At 41.7% G+C, this 14,111-nt stretch overlaps 1 protein-coding gene across 1 annotated transcript in view; it reads left to right on the top strand.

The window, feature by feature from the left end:
• Positions 1 to 14,111, top strand: part of GRIN3A (glutamate receptor, ionotropic, N-methyl-D-aspartate 3A) — a 192,392-nt gene extending 178,281 nt beyond the window's left edge. The window contains exons 9-11 of the mRNA XM_009883812.1: positions 9,152 to 9,316; positions 10,075 to 10,148; positions 13,657 to 14,111. Of these exons, the coding sequence (XP_009882114.1) occupies positions 9,152 to 9,316; positions 10,075 to 10,148; positions 13,657 to 13,993 (576 nt within the window). The 3' untranslated portion in view covers positions 13,994 to 14,111. The remainder of the gene's footprint in view (positions 1 to 9,151; positions 9,317 to 10,074; positions 10,149 to 13,656) is intronic.

The following is a 14,111-nucleotide window of genomic DNA, read 5'->3' as shown; positions in this document are numbered from 1 at the left end:
TGTATTTCGAGAGAAATAGCTAAGCCACAGAATCAATTCTAAACGTCTTCCAGTTAAAAAATATGGTTTTATGTAGTACTGATTTTCTCCCAGAATGTATATTTGCTCCATTAAGCCAGTGGTCCCTAGGGTGGGGTGCATACAGCCCCTGGGAGTGGAGGAGAAATTCCACTGCGGTGCAGGAAGAAAATGTTAGAATTTCAGTAATAGATATATATACACACATACATAAAAAATATAAATAAATATACTTATATGAGGGTGCATGCTGAAAAAGTTACTGATAGAGGTATGTGATTAAAAAAAAAAGTTCGGAGATCACTGCTCTAAGCCTTAGCATCTCAAAACTGTCTCCAGGAACTTTTTTTCTGCCATAGCAAATACAGTAATAGAGAAAATAAGCCCTGGCTGGGCAAACTACAGAAGGCATGTTATAAACTGGACTTGTCTTTTTGTGAAGGAAAGCAAACATGAGCAAAGACAGAATAAACCTTGCCTTCAAACTGGAGAGAAAAAATTCTGAAAGGCAGCATGCCATTTTTACAGTTACTCTTCTGAAAGCCCTTTGCAATTTAAAAATATGCGAAAAGACCATACCATGTTCCTGCAGAGCTATCGCTAGTACATTATCTCTGAGGCAAACCCAGTTCCTTTGCTTCCCTAGATTTTTTTTAACTCCTTCATGTTCAGTGATGAAATATTGAGAGTCTCTGGTTTCCAGGTAGTCCTTAAACTTCCCTGTGTCCATGGCATGAAAACAAAAATGACATGGTTTAAGTACTCGAAAGATGCCTCAAGGCCTGCCAACAAAAGGAGAGAAGGTGGGAAAAGAACTGCCCCAGTCTGAAAAGAAAATTCTGATTTTGTCACCTGAATAGTCCCATGGACTTCCTTTTTTCTCAGTGGTGAATAGTTTTTAAGCATGGGGGTTTGAGGCAGGTTTTAAGCATGGGGTCACAGCTGGAAGACATGCTGTGCTTTAAAGTAATTCAGTCTTTTGAGTGTAACCTCCACGTGGTGGCCAGAAAGGAAGGAAGGTTTAGCTGCTCCAGGGCTGGTTTTCTGACTGTAGTCCTCATTTAATCTTCAGTTGTGCTAACCCAACATGCGTAACTGAGTTTTCCTCCAGAGGCCAAGGGCCAACAAGCTGATACAGGTGACTGAACTGAAGGACTCTAAGGCCTTATGCAATCAGAAAGAGTGAGCAGAAACAAAAGTCCACTTGTAAGTCTGTGCCATTGTGAGGTAAGCTCTGCTAAGTCCAGACCTTCCTTTTCCTGAATTCTTCTACCACATCTCCCATGAGCATCCCCTCCTCTTCATCCACTCCTCTTCGTCAAGAACTTGCAGATTTTAGAACGTGGAGATTTTAGAACTAGCAGATTTTAGAACTTGCAATTTCACAGCAGGGACAAATTTACTAAACTAAACAGGGTCAAACAGGGGACACTCTCTAAAGCATAGCTTCCCCATCATTACGTCAAGAAGCATGGGAATTATTCTTGGTCTTATCTCTATGTCAGTTTGTATCCTTTACTCTTGTACAGCCCAGAAATCTCCGTTATTTAACTCCCTGCAGTCAGTCACAGTAACATTCAACGGATTCACTGAAGTGTGGACAATGTTCAGCACAGAAGCAGGTAATTCATTTTCGAGAAAGTCTGAGCTTCTAAGTGGGTAGTCATTCACATGGACTATATACCAAACTAAGATTCAGCAATTGCCTTTTGATAGGTAGAGTAAGGCTTTGTATTTTCTTATGTCTTTTAGATAAATTTGGTCTGTGACACAGTGCTCCTGTTGACCAAGAGCAATGACCCAAAAATGGGAATATATATGTACATGAAATATTGATCAGTATAGCCTTTAAATGGTGAAATATCCATCTTCTTTTCTTGTCATTGCCCCTTTAGGCTGTACCTGATTCTTACCCACCTGCCACTCCTGCCCACCGAGGTTAGTTTTTCTATAGCTTTGTTTTGAGATTCATCTTCTTAATCAATCATTTTTTTCTAATCTCACACCAGGAGATTATATTTCCTCTGGCAGGACTCACTGCTAGCTCTTTCCATCTCTCTCTATGTGGCAGCACTTTGCTCATTCTAAATTGCACTTGAAAACAAAGTTGTCTTGGAAGGGCACGATCCAGACCGGGGCTGGAAAATTTGCAGTGACTCCTCAAGCTAAGAAACCAAATAAAGATGAGTTTGAAAGTGCAGAGGTCAGTAGGGCTTGACTCCATGGTTTTATGTGAATCTCTTCAGAAAAAGCACTTGTCCTAGGCATCTTACTCTGCCCAGCACTCATCGGATCATTCACGGAGGGTGCGGCTAACTCAAACTTGGAATGAATCTCTGCAGTGAACAGCATCTTAACCTCTCCACCACAAGTAATTGTTGGTAGCAGTGGCTGTTCACACCGATTGCTAGTCACGAGCAATATCGCTTGAGTACTCTTGATTTAAAACTGTCATACTCTAGTCCTAAAGGAATTTCTTTGTTGTAAATCTGCTAAGTCCCTGCTTAGGGCAGAGCGTGGTGCAGGAGGGAAGTGGGGTTGGCAGAGTTCTATTTGCAGATATTACATGGAGACATAATCAGTGTGTCATTCTTTTTCAATTTGCATACAATACACTTAGCCCTTCCTCTACTGTTATTAATGCCACTTCAGCGGGAGCCAGGCTGCTAGGACTTTCCCCTCCAGCATATTGGCTCCCCCCCAGCTCAGGAGAGACTGCAAATTCTTTCTTTGTGTGGCATTTTTGGGAACCAAAATACAGTGAATTGGCAGTTTTGCAACTTTTTGCTCATGGTGGCAGAACAGCTATGGCATCAAGCTTCTGTGACAGCAGGCAGTGTGGATGGCCTGAACAGGCAAGTTGCCTGTCAATTAGCAGTGGTTTTGACTGTTCGGAGCAGGCGCTAATGATCAGGGCAGGGTGTTTAGGGGATGAGCTGACACACCGCGGCTTCTCAAGGCAGTATGAAAGGGAAAGGCCTCTCCTGGTCCAAAGAATAGTCGGAGTTTGGGAAAAGCTGCCTATGCGTACAGACTGTTGCATAGCTTTTAAGCTACAATTTTTAAAAATGTTATTGTTGAAACTGTATCTTGTATTTCACTTGAATGGCTTGTATGTTCTCCATTCTCAAGTGTCACAGGACAACTGAAACTGTGGGACTTAGAGGCTGATTTGCACCTAGACTGGCAGTTCAGACAGATAACAACCAATACCTGGAATAAAAAATTATATATTGTTACATAACAGTATCCCAGCTATTAATATTAACAACGTACTGATGCCTCACATGAACAGTATCTAGCCTGACATCTAACGTGACACAAACACCACCAGCCCACGCTGATCCTGCTATTGCAGTCCCACTACTTTCCACAGGTGGTGACACTGGGGAAGGTGCTGTGCAGCTCTGGCTGGTGCCTGAGGGAGAGGTCCATGCGGGTAATGGTGAGGATCAGTCATTGACCATGGGCTTCCATCTGATCCAGAACAGGCACAGAGCAAAGACAAATTCCTTTCATCCTCTCTTCTTCTCTCAGCAGTGGTGGGATCCACTGATGACTCTTCTCTGGAGTCTTCGATGGAACTTGCTCAAACTTGACCTGCTGTGGCTCGTGCCTGACGTGGTGATCTTTGGCCTTGGCACAATCAGACAGCACCTCATTCATCTTGCCATGAATTTATCCATTTGTCATCCAGCAAATTGTGCCTTTCTGCTCTGAGTTTTGCCTAGTCTCCTTAAAGGTCAAAAGTTAGTTTCCTTTCTTGTTACACCAATCACCTGACAACTCAACAGTCAGTTTTCTAGCCATAACCTTGAAGCTGTGGTTTACATGTTTGTCTCTGGTGCGCTGCAGGTGTCAAGGGAAGGGCATGCAGACCCTTCCACGGAGGGAACGAACTGCCCTGTGCTCATAAATAAAAGCTGCCCATCAGTCACCTTTCATGGTACCTTGTTACCAGTGCGTGAAAAACAAACACATAGAAGAGGAAAAAAGACTTTTGCTGCCAAGACATTTTGCTCAGTCTGCACATATGATGTCTGGGGAAGAGACTGGCCCTTGCCCACTGGAGGACTGGGAACATTATGAAGTAGGGTGTCACAAAATGACAGATGTTGCATTGTAAAGGGGTCACCTCAATGTGGGAAGAGGCGGTGGCATCTGGACTTGCCCTGGGGGAAAAATACTTTCCATAATGGTCCTGAAGAAAGGAGTGTATGAGTATTGAGTCTGACAACAAGGTCAGGAGAAGCATGTTTTGGGTTTCCTGTAAATGAGGAACAGATTTAGATACACCTGTCCAAAATGAAAAAAAAAAAAAAAAAAAAAAGTTCACTATCTAAGGAGAGAAAGCTGTTATTCCCAATTCACCAGCATGTGATATCACAGAAGCAAACATCTTCTCAGTACCTAATTTGGATGAGATGTGTATTGTTTTTCTTCCCACTACAGACAGGGCTCAGAAAATAGATGAGTTGAAAGAAAAAGATTTATTACAAAAGGGAGTATTTTTCCAGATCTGTGCAAAACTCCTCACAAGAAGAGGAGAAAAGAACTTGTCTTGCTAATGTGAGACAATGATTTACAGTATCTTAAAATTCAGCACTTGAAACCCTAAAGCTACAGTTACTGGTCTTTGCTAAGGATAATCTCTCTAAAGAGATTGAATATATATTACTTCAATGCTGCCACTTCTTTGAGAGCACAGAAAGCCATAAGAACGAATAATAAATAAATAAATAACAGCCTCTCTGCAGCTACAAGAAACACCCCAACCTAGAGAGAGGGACAGGTTTTAATACTGCTTAGTTACCTAAATACAAGCACTGGATTTTGCAAATATACTGAGATGCCCACATGAATTTAGAAATCTGTCCTTCATATCTATTTATCCCTAGTAAAGCTGGAAATAATTCCATCTTCATAGAGGTGCTGCAAAATTTAACTTCCTGATTTCAGCAAAGCTTTTTAAAATCCTTCTGGGAAAAAAATGCTATCAAAAAGGATAGCTTATTATTACAGCTAATACACACATCGTATCCCTGTTTAGTATTTGGGTTCAGTAGTGTGTAGCACCAATACCTGTGCTGCCAACCTGCAAAGTACCCACAAAAATCTTTAGAGGCTTCTAATTAGTCAAAGCTACACTACAGGAGTATTTGATGGTTTATTCTCTGCTCTCAGTACAATCAGGTAGAGTAAAGCATTTACAGTCTCTTGTAGTAGGGAGTAAAGCAGGAGTTTTTCCCATGAAATCTAATAATGAAATCACTGAGTGCGGTTTTTTGTCTCCACTCCTGCCTTCAAAGAGAACACAAATACCAAACTCTCTTCTCTGCATCCCCTTCCTTCTCTTCAGGGCCCAAAAAAGAAGCATATAACTACAGAGGAGACAGCAGGAAACGTTTACATAGGAATTGCAGATACAGGTTGATAAATCAAAAAAGCCTCTCCAAGGATACATAAAAAAAGCAGATACCTCCACTTCTGCTCTTGTATTTGTTGGTTTTCAGAAACTGCCAATTTCCCAATTTGCAAGTGGCAAATAACTTAGAGCCTGTTAGCAGTGTAGCGCTTAGCACCCATTAGCTGTAATCATCACAGGATTGACTATGGCTGCTTATTGCTTCAGAACCACCACATGGGCATAATTGAGTTCCGTCTTCTAAGATGCAGGGAGCTACCTCCTGAATTTGTGATTACAAAGTTGGAGCAAGGACTGGATTTTTATCCTGGGTTAATAGAGAATACACCATGTAATGGGCTTTTATTCCTTAAGAAAAAAAAAAAAGGAAAGAAAGACCTAACCCACACATCCACATGACCCCTACCACTTCAGCAGAGAGGAAAGCAGTGATACAGAGAATCCAGTTTATTGCTGCTCTTCCCAAAGATATTCTATATATGCACCTACAAATAGATAAATGACAAAATAAGTAGTAGAGCTTGCTGCTCTGATAGCAATCAGCATGAAGCTATGAAAATGAGAGGTGCCTTTATTAGATGGTTTCCTTTATTATTTAACATGTGTGTGGCTACAGTAATTATGAACAGCTGATAAATTGCTTTTTTACAATGGTATGTAAATGTGCTGATATTGCTATAAATAATCACTCCATACAGTGTAAGACACACTGTGCTAATTATTTCTCCCCTACCTTGTTTCCCCACTTAATTTAGTCTCAAAAATTGCCCACTACTGTGCAGCCTTTATCAGGCAGCTCTTTCAATGCATTATCTTCTTTATTGCTAGATAAAATATTATTGATGCTTTGTTTTGGCATTTCCTTTCCCAGGAAAAGATGTCTTGTTTGGGACAATTTCAAAAGCTATCTATTACAAGTGAAAAACGCATCTAAGATGCCAATGCTGGAATTTCTTTTCACCTGTTTCCAGGGAAGGTAGAAAATGATTCTGCAGAGCTGACAGGATAGGGAGCCAGACCCTCATCAGCGTAAATCAGAGCAGCTTTACTGAAGACAAGGGAGTTATTTTTCATGTAAAGAGCTGGCCAAGTGTTCTCTATGCAGCAGTACTGGAGTGGCATCAAAAACCGACCCCAGGCTGGAGGCAGCATCTCGTGTAGGCAGGAATCCCCACTGCAATTGCCACTCTGGGCCTCTTTTAAATTATTATTTTGAATGGCTAGAGTTTTACCGTATTCCATTAAACCTAGTTCCTATTTTCAGAGCAATATAAATCCTCCCTGCCATAGAGCAACCCAACACTAGCAGATCAGGCCTCCTTACTGATCTCCCCTGCCTTTGGGGACTTCTGCATTGCTTCTCCAGCAGCTAAGCAAAAGGGCCCTTCGCCCAGCTGATGCACAGGTTCCTGCCACTGAGGGAGTTTATGGCAATGCCCGCCCGTAGACCGTTATTCTGTGTGACACCAAACAGCAGCCGCCTGGGAGCATATATATATATAGTTGTGTTCTTCAGATGACTGAGCAAATCTGTTCTTTTTTAATTATTGTTCTATTTTTCATTCAATTTATTCTTGTATTTACCGTTAACTCTGCATCTCTATGGAAGTTAGTTGTTTCATACTTGCCTTTGAACATCCTTTTTGGGAAGCAAGTGATTTGCGTTAATGCTTCTTGGAGAATTAACATACATTTAACTGGTATGTTCAGCTAGTGTGGATAGCAGTCTTTTTGCTTCTTACAGATACTTACATATGCTGAATTCAGAGATGGGCAACACTGAGGTCTTGGCTCTAAAGACCTCCGAGAAAACGGTGAAACGCAGGGCCTCATTTTGTTTTTATGCTACCTCAGCTAAAAGTTGGGCTTCTCTGCTAATTGAAAGAAACAGGCCAGGTAACACAGACCTCCAGTCAAACACTTTGGGTTTTGAGCGGTTTAAAGCGTTACCATCTGTGATTTTTGTGTCACTCTCCTGATCCCCTATCTGGAAGGACAAAGTATGGGATGACAGGCTTTTGCCAATAAGAAATTCCAGTGCAGAGAAGGAAGTGTCGCTTTTAGGTTGAACTGATGCACTCTCAGCATCAGAAAACCCTCGTGCCAAGACTCTGACACCCTCCTACTACAGCATCGCTCTATTGTGGTTTTCCACTTTCCTTGCCAGGCTGCAGTAAATTTCTTTAGGAATTGCTTTTACACCCCCATTATACTGTTCAACACCCTTGAGGTGTTTATTCACTGGTACAAAAATTCTCTTCCCAAAACTTCTGCTCAGTGTATTTCGGGGCAAGCAAGTTGATTTTGGCACAGGACCCCCGAAATAAGAGTTCATTGCCAGTGCCACATTTAAAAATTCTCACTCTGCTAGATTGCTGAAGCTCTGTTCTTGTTAAAAATCTGTGATATGCTACCTCATATCATTGTGTTTTAAAGAACAGAAATCAAATATGAAAACCAGAAAAGAAAAATATTGCTCATAATCGCCCAGCAAAGAGAATTCCAAGCCTTCAGCTTCAAAGGACTCATCACTAATCAACTCTTTGGCTTAAAATGACCTCATAACAAGATTTTTCAAACATTCTGTGATTTATCATCCAACTAAACACAGTTTATTTTCTAGATTACACACCTATAGTCATAACAAAGCACAATCCCCACTAATACCCACCCACCGAGCTAACAACAAACTGAAGGAACACACAGGTCAATTATCCAGGGTGATAGCATCCCATATACCATCTCCTGACACACAACCCTGCCCAAGCAATTTTCTGCTCCTTTTTTTTTCTGACATGGAGAATAACATTCTTTAACAGAAAGGCACAAGTAGAACTTGCTTTTTTTTTTTTTTAAATATTTCCGAAGTGGTCTGAGGGCACTAATTATTAGCAAGATTTTAGTCATTGATAAACTCATAAGTGAGTTATGGAGGCACAAGAATAAAGATACTAAGATTATACATAACATGCAAACCTGACCCACCCATTGGAGTGCAGGTGTCTGTGGTACAGGTGGCTCCTGTACATGGTTTCTTGGTCTTCAAACATGATTAATGCCAATAAAAGACTCGAATTAATTAAAGGCTTCCTACCCTACATGAAAAGGGTGGGTTGGCAGAACAAGGTGAAAGTGTTCCGGTTTTTCATAATTGCAGTTGGGGTTCCTAACAAACACAGTCTCAGTCCTGTTAATGTAGTGAGTGGAGAGGTGCCGTGTTTGTGCTACTTGTTCAAACTGTTTTTTCCATGACCGTCCATCAAGGGTAAAGCACAAAAAGGGGAAGTTGATGATCAATTCCCAGAAAATATGAGCAGTTGGTCTTAGCTCACTGCTGATGAAGGACTTGCTCTCCAGTTCATTGACTGTATTGTGTCAAGCAGTGTTTGCTTTTACAAATGCAAAGACACCACAAATACTGTATTCTCACGTATTCCACATCTAATCTCATTAGGGAAACAGCACGAGGAAAAAAGATCCCTGGTCTGCATCTGATTCTCATACCCATGACAGGTCCTTTGCTCTGACAGAACACCAAGCCTTCTGCAGCACTGAAAGGCTTTGTTGTGAACAGCATCCAGACTGTTCTGCAGTATTTCACCACTGTGTATTCAGTCAGACCACATTTCCAAATGAGAAAACAGAAGCATCTGTTAAAATACACTCACAGCCTACTTCGTTAACTTCCCTTTTTGATTTTATTCACAGACACTGCAAATGGGCATCAAGCATTTTTCTGGGCTCTTTGTGATGCTGTGCATTGGGTTTGGTTTGTCCATTCTTACTACCATTGGGGAACACGTTGTGTACAGACTGCTCCTACCACGAATCAAGAAGAAATCCAAGATGAAGTACTGGCTCCATACAAGTCAGGTACATATTCAGAAGTAACTCTGTGAAAGTCATGTGGCTGATTAAGAAAGCCTGGACAAGAATGAGGTGTAAAAGATTGTAAGAGCTCTGATGATTGGCATTTGAAGTGTGACAACAGCTTCTGGAGTTAGCAGCTTACTTAATGATGGAATGAGCAGCACAGAGAAAACAGTTTAAATATTCTCAATTGCAAAGCCTACAAAAAGGACCTTTCCATTTGCACTTGTAACCTTACAACACTTTTGGACTCCAGAAGCAATGGTGGTGTTATCCTGAACTGGCTAACCAGAATATTTTATCTCACTGTTACAGGTTCCCAAAGTTTCGGTGCATGCAGGAAGTGCTGGGTAACTTCTTTCATTATTCTAGGGAAAATAATGGAAGAAGATTGCTCTAGGTGTTTGCTGTAAAAGAGGTTACTTTGCAGCAAAAGGCATAAAAAGGAAGCTTCTATTGCTTTAAAGCAGCACAGTGGAAGAGATCTTTTAGAAAATAACAAAGTTTGCTTTTTTTCTGAGGAATTCTAACATCAAGGATTGTCTGCAAACTATTTATCAGCCTTTCATTGATTGCCCTTCCTTGGGAAACTATGGGAAAATAAATCTGTTGTAATGACAAAGCACAGACATTGCCTCTATCCTTGAATGTGCAAAATAATTTACGCTCAAGTCCATCACACAAAGCCCAAATTGTTTACCTATTTATGGAGCTATTCTTAATCTTGCTTTTACTAATTTATTTTCTTCTTTTCCCTCTAGAGATTACATCGTGCTCTGAACAGTTCATTCATTGAGGACAAATGCCAGCCTAAGACAAAACGAGTGGAAAAGAGGTAGAAGTTTTGCATGCCTTAAAACACAAACTACAAAAATTACTTCGGAATGAAATATGTTGTGTCTGGATATCTACTTAGGGATCTAATACACCGCAAAGATAATAAAACCAAAAAAAGGAAACAAGATAGAAGTGACAAGGGAATGAGGCAGAAGTGAATTAATTATTTCCAATGCACAAAAAATTAAATCTGGAAGTTTTGTTTTTTTCATGTTTTCACGTACAGCTTACAAAAGCACCCCCATTCTAAAGACAGGGTTTGCAGTTTTTTAAGTCCATTGCCCTTGTTTTTAGGTCATCAATTACTGACATACTAAAGCACTAGCAGATAACTAGGGCCCTGTGAGACAGCTTCACAGTGAATGAGAGATCAGGCTGTATTAGAAACTTTTTCAGCTTTCTTATATTTTAGAGTGAGAAATAAGAAAGCTGAGAAGAGGAAAATGCAGTCCTTTCAGAAACCTTTGTCTCAAACAAATCTTGTTGGAGAAAAAAAGTAGGTAACAATCTTGCCTTGTTTTCACAGCCTACATCTTCCAAAGAGGAGACAATCTTATCTATAGCTACCAGGAACACAAGGCATTTTATTAAAACTACACATTTTCTCAGTAACTCAAATCTATTAGTGCACTTTTTAAGTACACAGGCAGCAGTATTGCTTTTCTACAGATAAGTTCAGCCACAGACTATAGAAAAAAATTGTCTTCCAGGCTGTTGCTAAATATTTGGCGTGACTGAAACACATGTAAATGTATGTTGTGTTGCTTTTTGTTCGTGCACTAATGGCAGCAAATATAAGAAGTAAGCAACTGGACTGCCTGTATATAAAAACTAGTGTATAAAAGCGCATGCAATTGATTTCTTTTAATTCCTTCATCTTATTTCCCCGCAAAACCCCACAGTGTGGCACCTCCTTGCACACAGGAGCTCCCCGCTTTTGATCTTTGAAGAACAGTACCAGGAGCTGACTGGTGCAAAACATTTCCTCCTCCTACACCCTCCTCGCTGGGCAGTCGCATTCACACTCCCACAACCAGAGGCACTAACTCAGCCAGACGGGAGAGTCTTCCAGAGGAGGGGGATCTCTGTATCTTTGATGACACGAAAAGCACCAGCTGAATTATTTGCCAGATAATGAGCAGTGCAAAAATTTAATAACACAAGGAAATGGCAACAAGCCCCACAGAGAACAGCTTAGAAAAAGAACCACGCAAATATTATTTTAACATTGAGCATGAAGATGTGCCCAAAAACTTCTGCCCACTCAGCATCCAGCACACGTGTGTGTGTACCTGCACACGCACCCACCGTCCTTGCTCATCTCATGGTCTGAGCTGCTGTTTGCACAGAATTATGGTGAATTTAACTCAAGACACCTAGTAGCATGGTGCCCAGCTTGTCATGAATACTGATGTGGCAAGGTACAACCCGGGGCTCTCAAATCAATTATATTATTACACTTTCTTTTATTCCTGATGGGGACTGTGGAATTATTAAAAGCACCAAGATATGGAATAGAGTTGGAAATAATTTGTATTAGGCTATTGCTATTTCCCTCAGGGAAGAAAATCCACTGGTTTTTTTTTCAGGTCATAACTTTCCAAATATTAGGAGAACTGCTCAGCGTCAGTGGCCAAATTGTGAAGGTTTTCATTTACTTGACGAAACTTGAGCGTTAACTGTGGACCGTGCGCTTTGTTAAAACCACCTGCCCAGACCCCCAGACAAAAGCACCACTGCCAGCAGCAGAAGCTACATCAGTTACTAGCACTTAGGAAAAAGCTGTGTTTTGATTTGTGAGAAGAAAGAAAAACATCTCAGAAATTATGGGTTAATGGTATGACTCTGAGAAATTTTTACAAAACAAAGGGCTGCAGGTTCTCTGAGATCCCTAGTTCTGCTCCAAGGCCGGTCGGTCGCACTGGCTGCCCAGGACCCTGGTAAGGATGGACTCTGCAGAGCTGCACAGGAGGGAGACAACTTTGGGCACCACAGCCCCTCATCAGCAGTTCAGCTCTTTGCGAGGGGATCTTTTTTGTCTAGACCGCTGTGTGGAAATGCAGCGTGGTGGTCTTCTGCTCTGGGCGCTGGAAATGCTTTGCCAGTTTCTACTGGGCCAGGCCAATCCTATTCCCTGTCTGAAAGGTGCTTAAAATGTGTTTTTCATCTCTTCAGGGGATTAACATAATTGCATCACAAAACACACATCCAGTTTAGCACAAGATTTGAGAGGCTTCCTGCCTTTTATTTTGAAATATGAGAAAATCCCTGATCTACACAAAAATAAACAACTCTACATACACATCCCCGCTGGGGTTCCCTGAGCCCTCCAGAGCATGACCCAGGCTGGGGCTGCCACTCCTGCATAACGCCTCCCCTACTCCCTCTTTGCCATCCCATCTTTTTGAAAACACTCCCAATCGCCTCGTCCTCTAAAGAATTTTCTACTTTCCAACTTCTTTCTCTGCAGGCAAGTGTGGCAAGTATCAACTCCTAGCTCTGGACTCCTCCTGAAACTAACTGTTTTCAGCAATCTCAGTCCCGAAAGGTTAATCCCCTCCCTTAACCTGACAATTGGTAGCTCACACTAATAGGCATTTTGTCCAAGGATTCCCACAGAAGACCTCTATGATGGAGCAGTTTTAAGAGCAACTACTTCAGAGTTTCTGTTTATAAGCTCAGTTTATAAAATGAATGCACACAGATCTATCCAAAAGGTAAAGTAGGTAGGAAAGCCAAGCTGCTCTCCCACAACAGCAATCTGTGCTTCCTTACATTCCAGTTGGAAGGCGGAGGCCTCAGGATGCTCCTGGGAAAGCTCTGATTTGGGAGGGCTGCAGGGAGAAGTTCCCAAGAAAGAGGGAAGAGATTCTCTAGAATCAAAATATTTTGGAAAGACTTTTCCACAGGAAATCAATTGTATTTTTACTGTCAGGAAGCTCTTGTCTGTACACTGCAAGGTTTGGACACACATCATTATGTCCATCCCCAAAACCACAAGCAGCTACTCAAGAAGACTTCCAAGTCCAAGGGCACACCTTCCCCTTCGTCTCTTCACAAGAGCTCTAGGCAGCCTCTTTCCTCCTCCATGGGAGCAAATGCCCAAGCTAGCACAGAGTACTAACACACAAAGGACTAACGCTGGACTGAACTTAGGACATTGCAACACAAAAGCTTGCAGAAAGCTTCGGAGAACTCATATTTCCTGAGCTGGAGTTGAGAGGACGGTAATTTCATAACTAACAAAAAAAAAAAAAAAGTTTTGGGGAAGATGAATTTTAGGATTCTGTTCTAGTCTCTGCTATGGTTTAATCACAAAAAATTGGCCATTTACACTCAGAATTTGTACTTCTCAAGAAAAGTAATTCCTAGGATAAAGGAGTAATACGTCTGTGTAATTTGTAACAGCAGCAGTGTATTTTTCCAGTAGGATGGCTCACAGGGGAGGGCTGAATACACACAGGAGCAGGTTCTGTTTTCATATTAACTCCCACATCTCTGTTCAGGTCCCATGTAGGGAACAGCCAACACGCAGTGTGGAATACAGCCAACCTGGGCAACTGTCACCGGAAGAAATATATCTGCGCTGATGAAGGGCAAAATGAGGTGACGATCCGACAGCACCAAGACATTCCCCTGCCACAGATGAGGAGAGAGACTCCAGCTTCTTTAACGACCAACGGGAAAGCAGAGTCCCTCAATATTGCTAGGACCTCAGTGATGCAGGAGCTTGCGGAGCTGGAGAAGCAGATCGAAATCATCAAGCAGGAGCTGCAACTGGCCATGGACAGGAAATCAGAGCTGGAGGAGTATCAGAGGACAAACAGGACTGCAGAGCCCTAGGCCAGCACACCTGGGCCCCTTCCTCTTTTCTTCCCTTCTCCCCTTCCTCTGTAAAATTTGTAACACACTTTTGTAATGCCAGAAAGAGGTGCAAAAATAAAGCAGGCAATACGCTCTT

The sequence above is a fragment of the Charadrius vociferus genome, unplaced genomic scaffold (genome assembly GCF_000708025.1).
Source record: "Charadrius vociferus isolate BGI_N301 unplaced genomic scaffold, ASM70802v2 scaffold974, whole genome shotgun sequence".
Taxonomy (NCBI): Eukaryota; Metazoa; Chordata; class Aves; order Charadriiformes; family Charadriidae; genus Charadrius; species Charadrius vociferus.
This window is presented reverse-complemented; position numbering and strand designations above follow the sequence as displayed.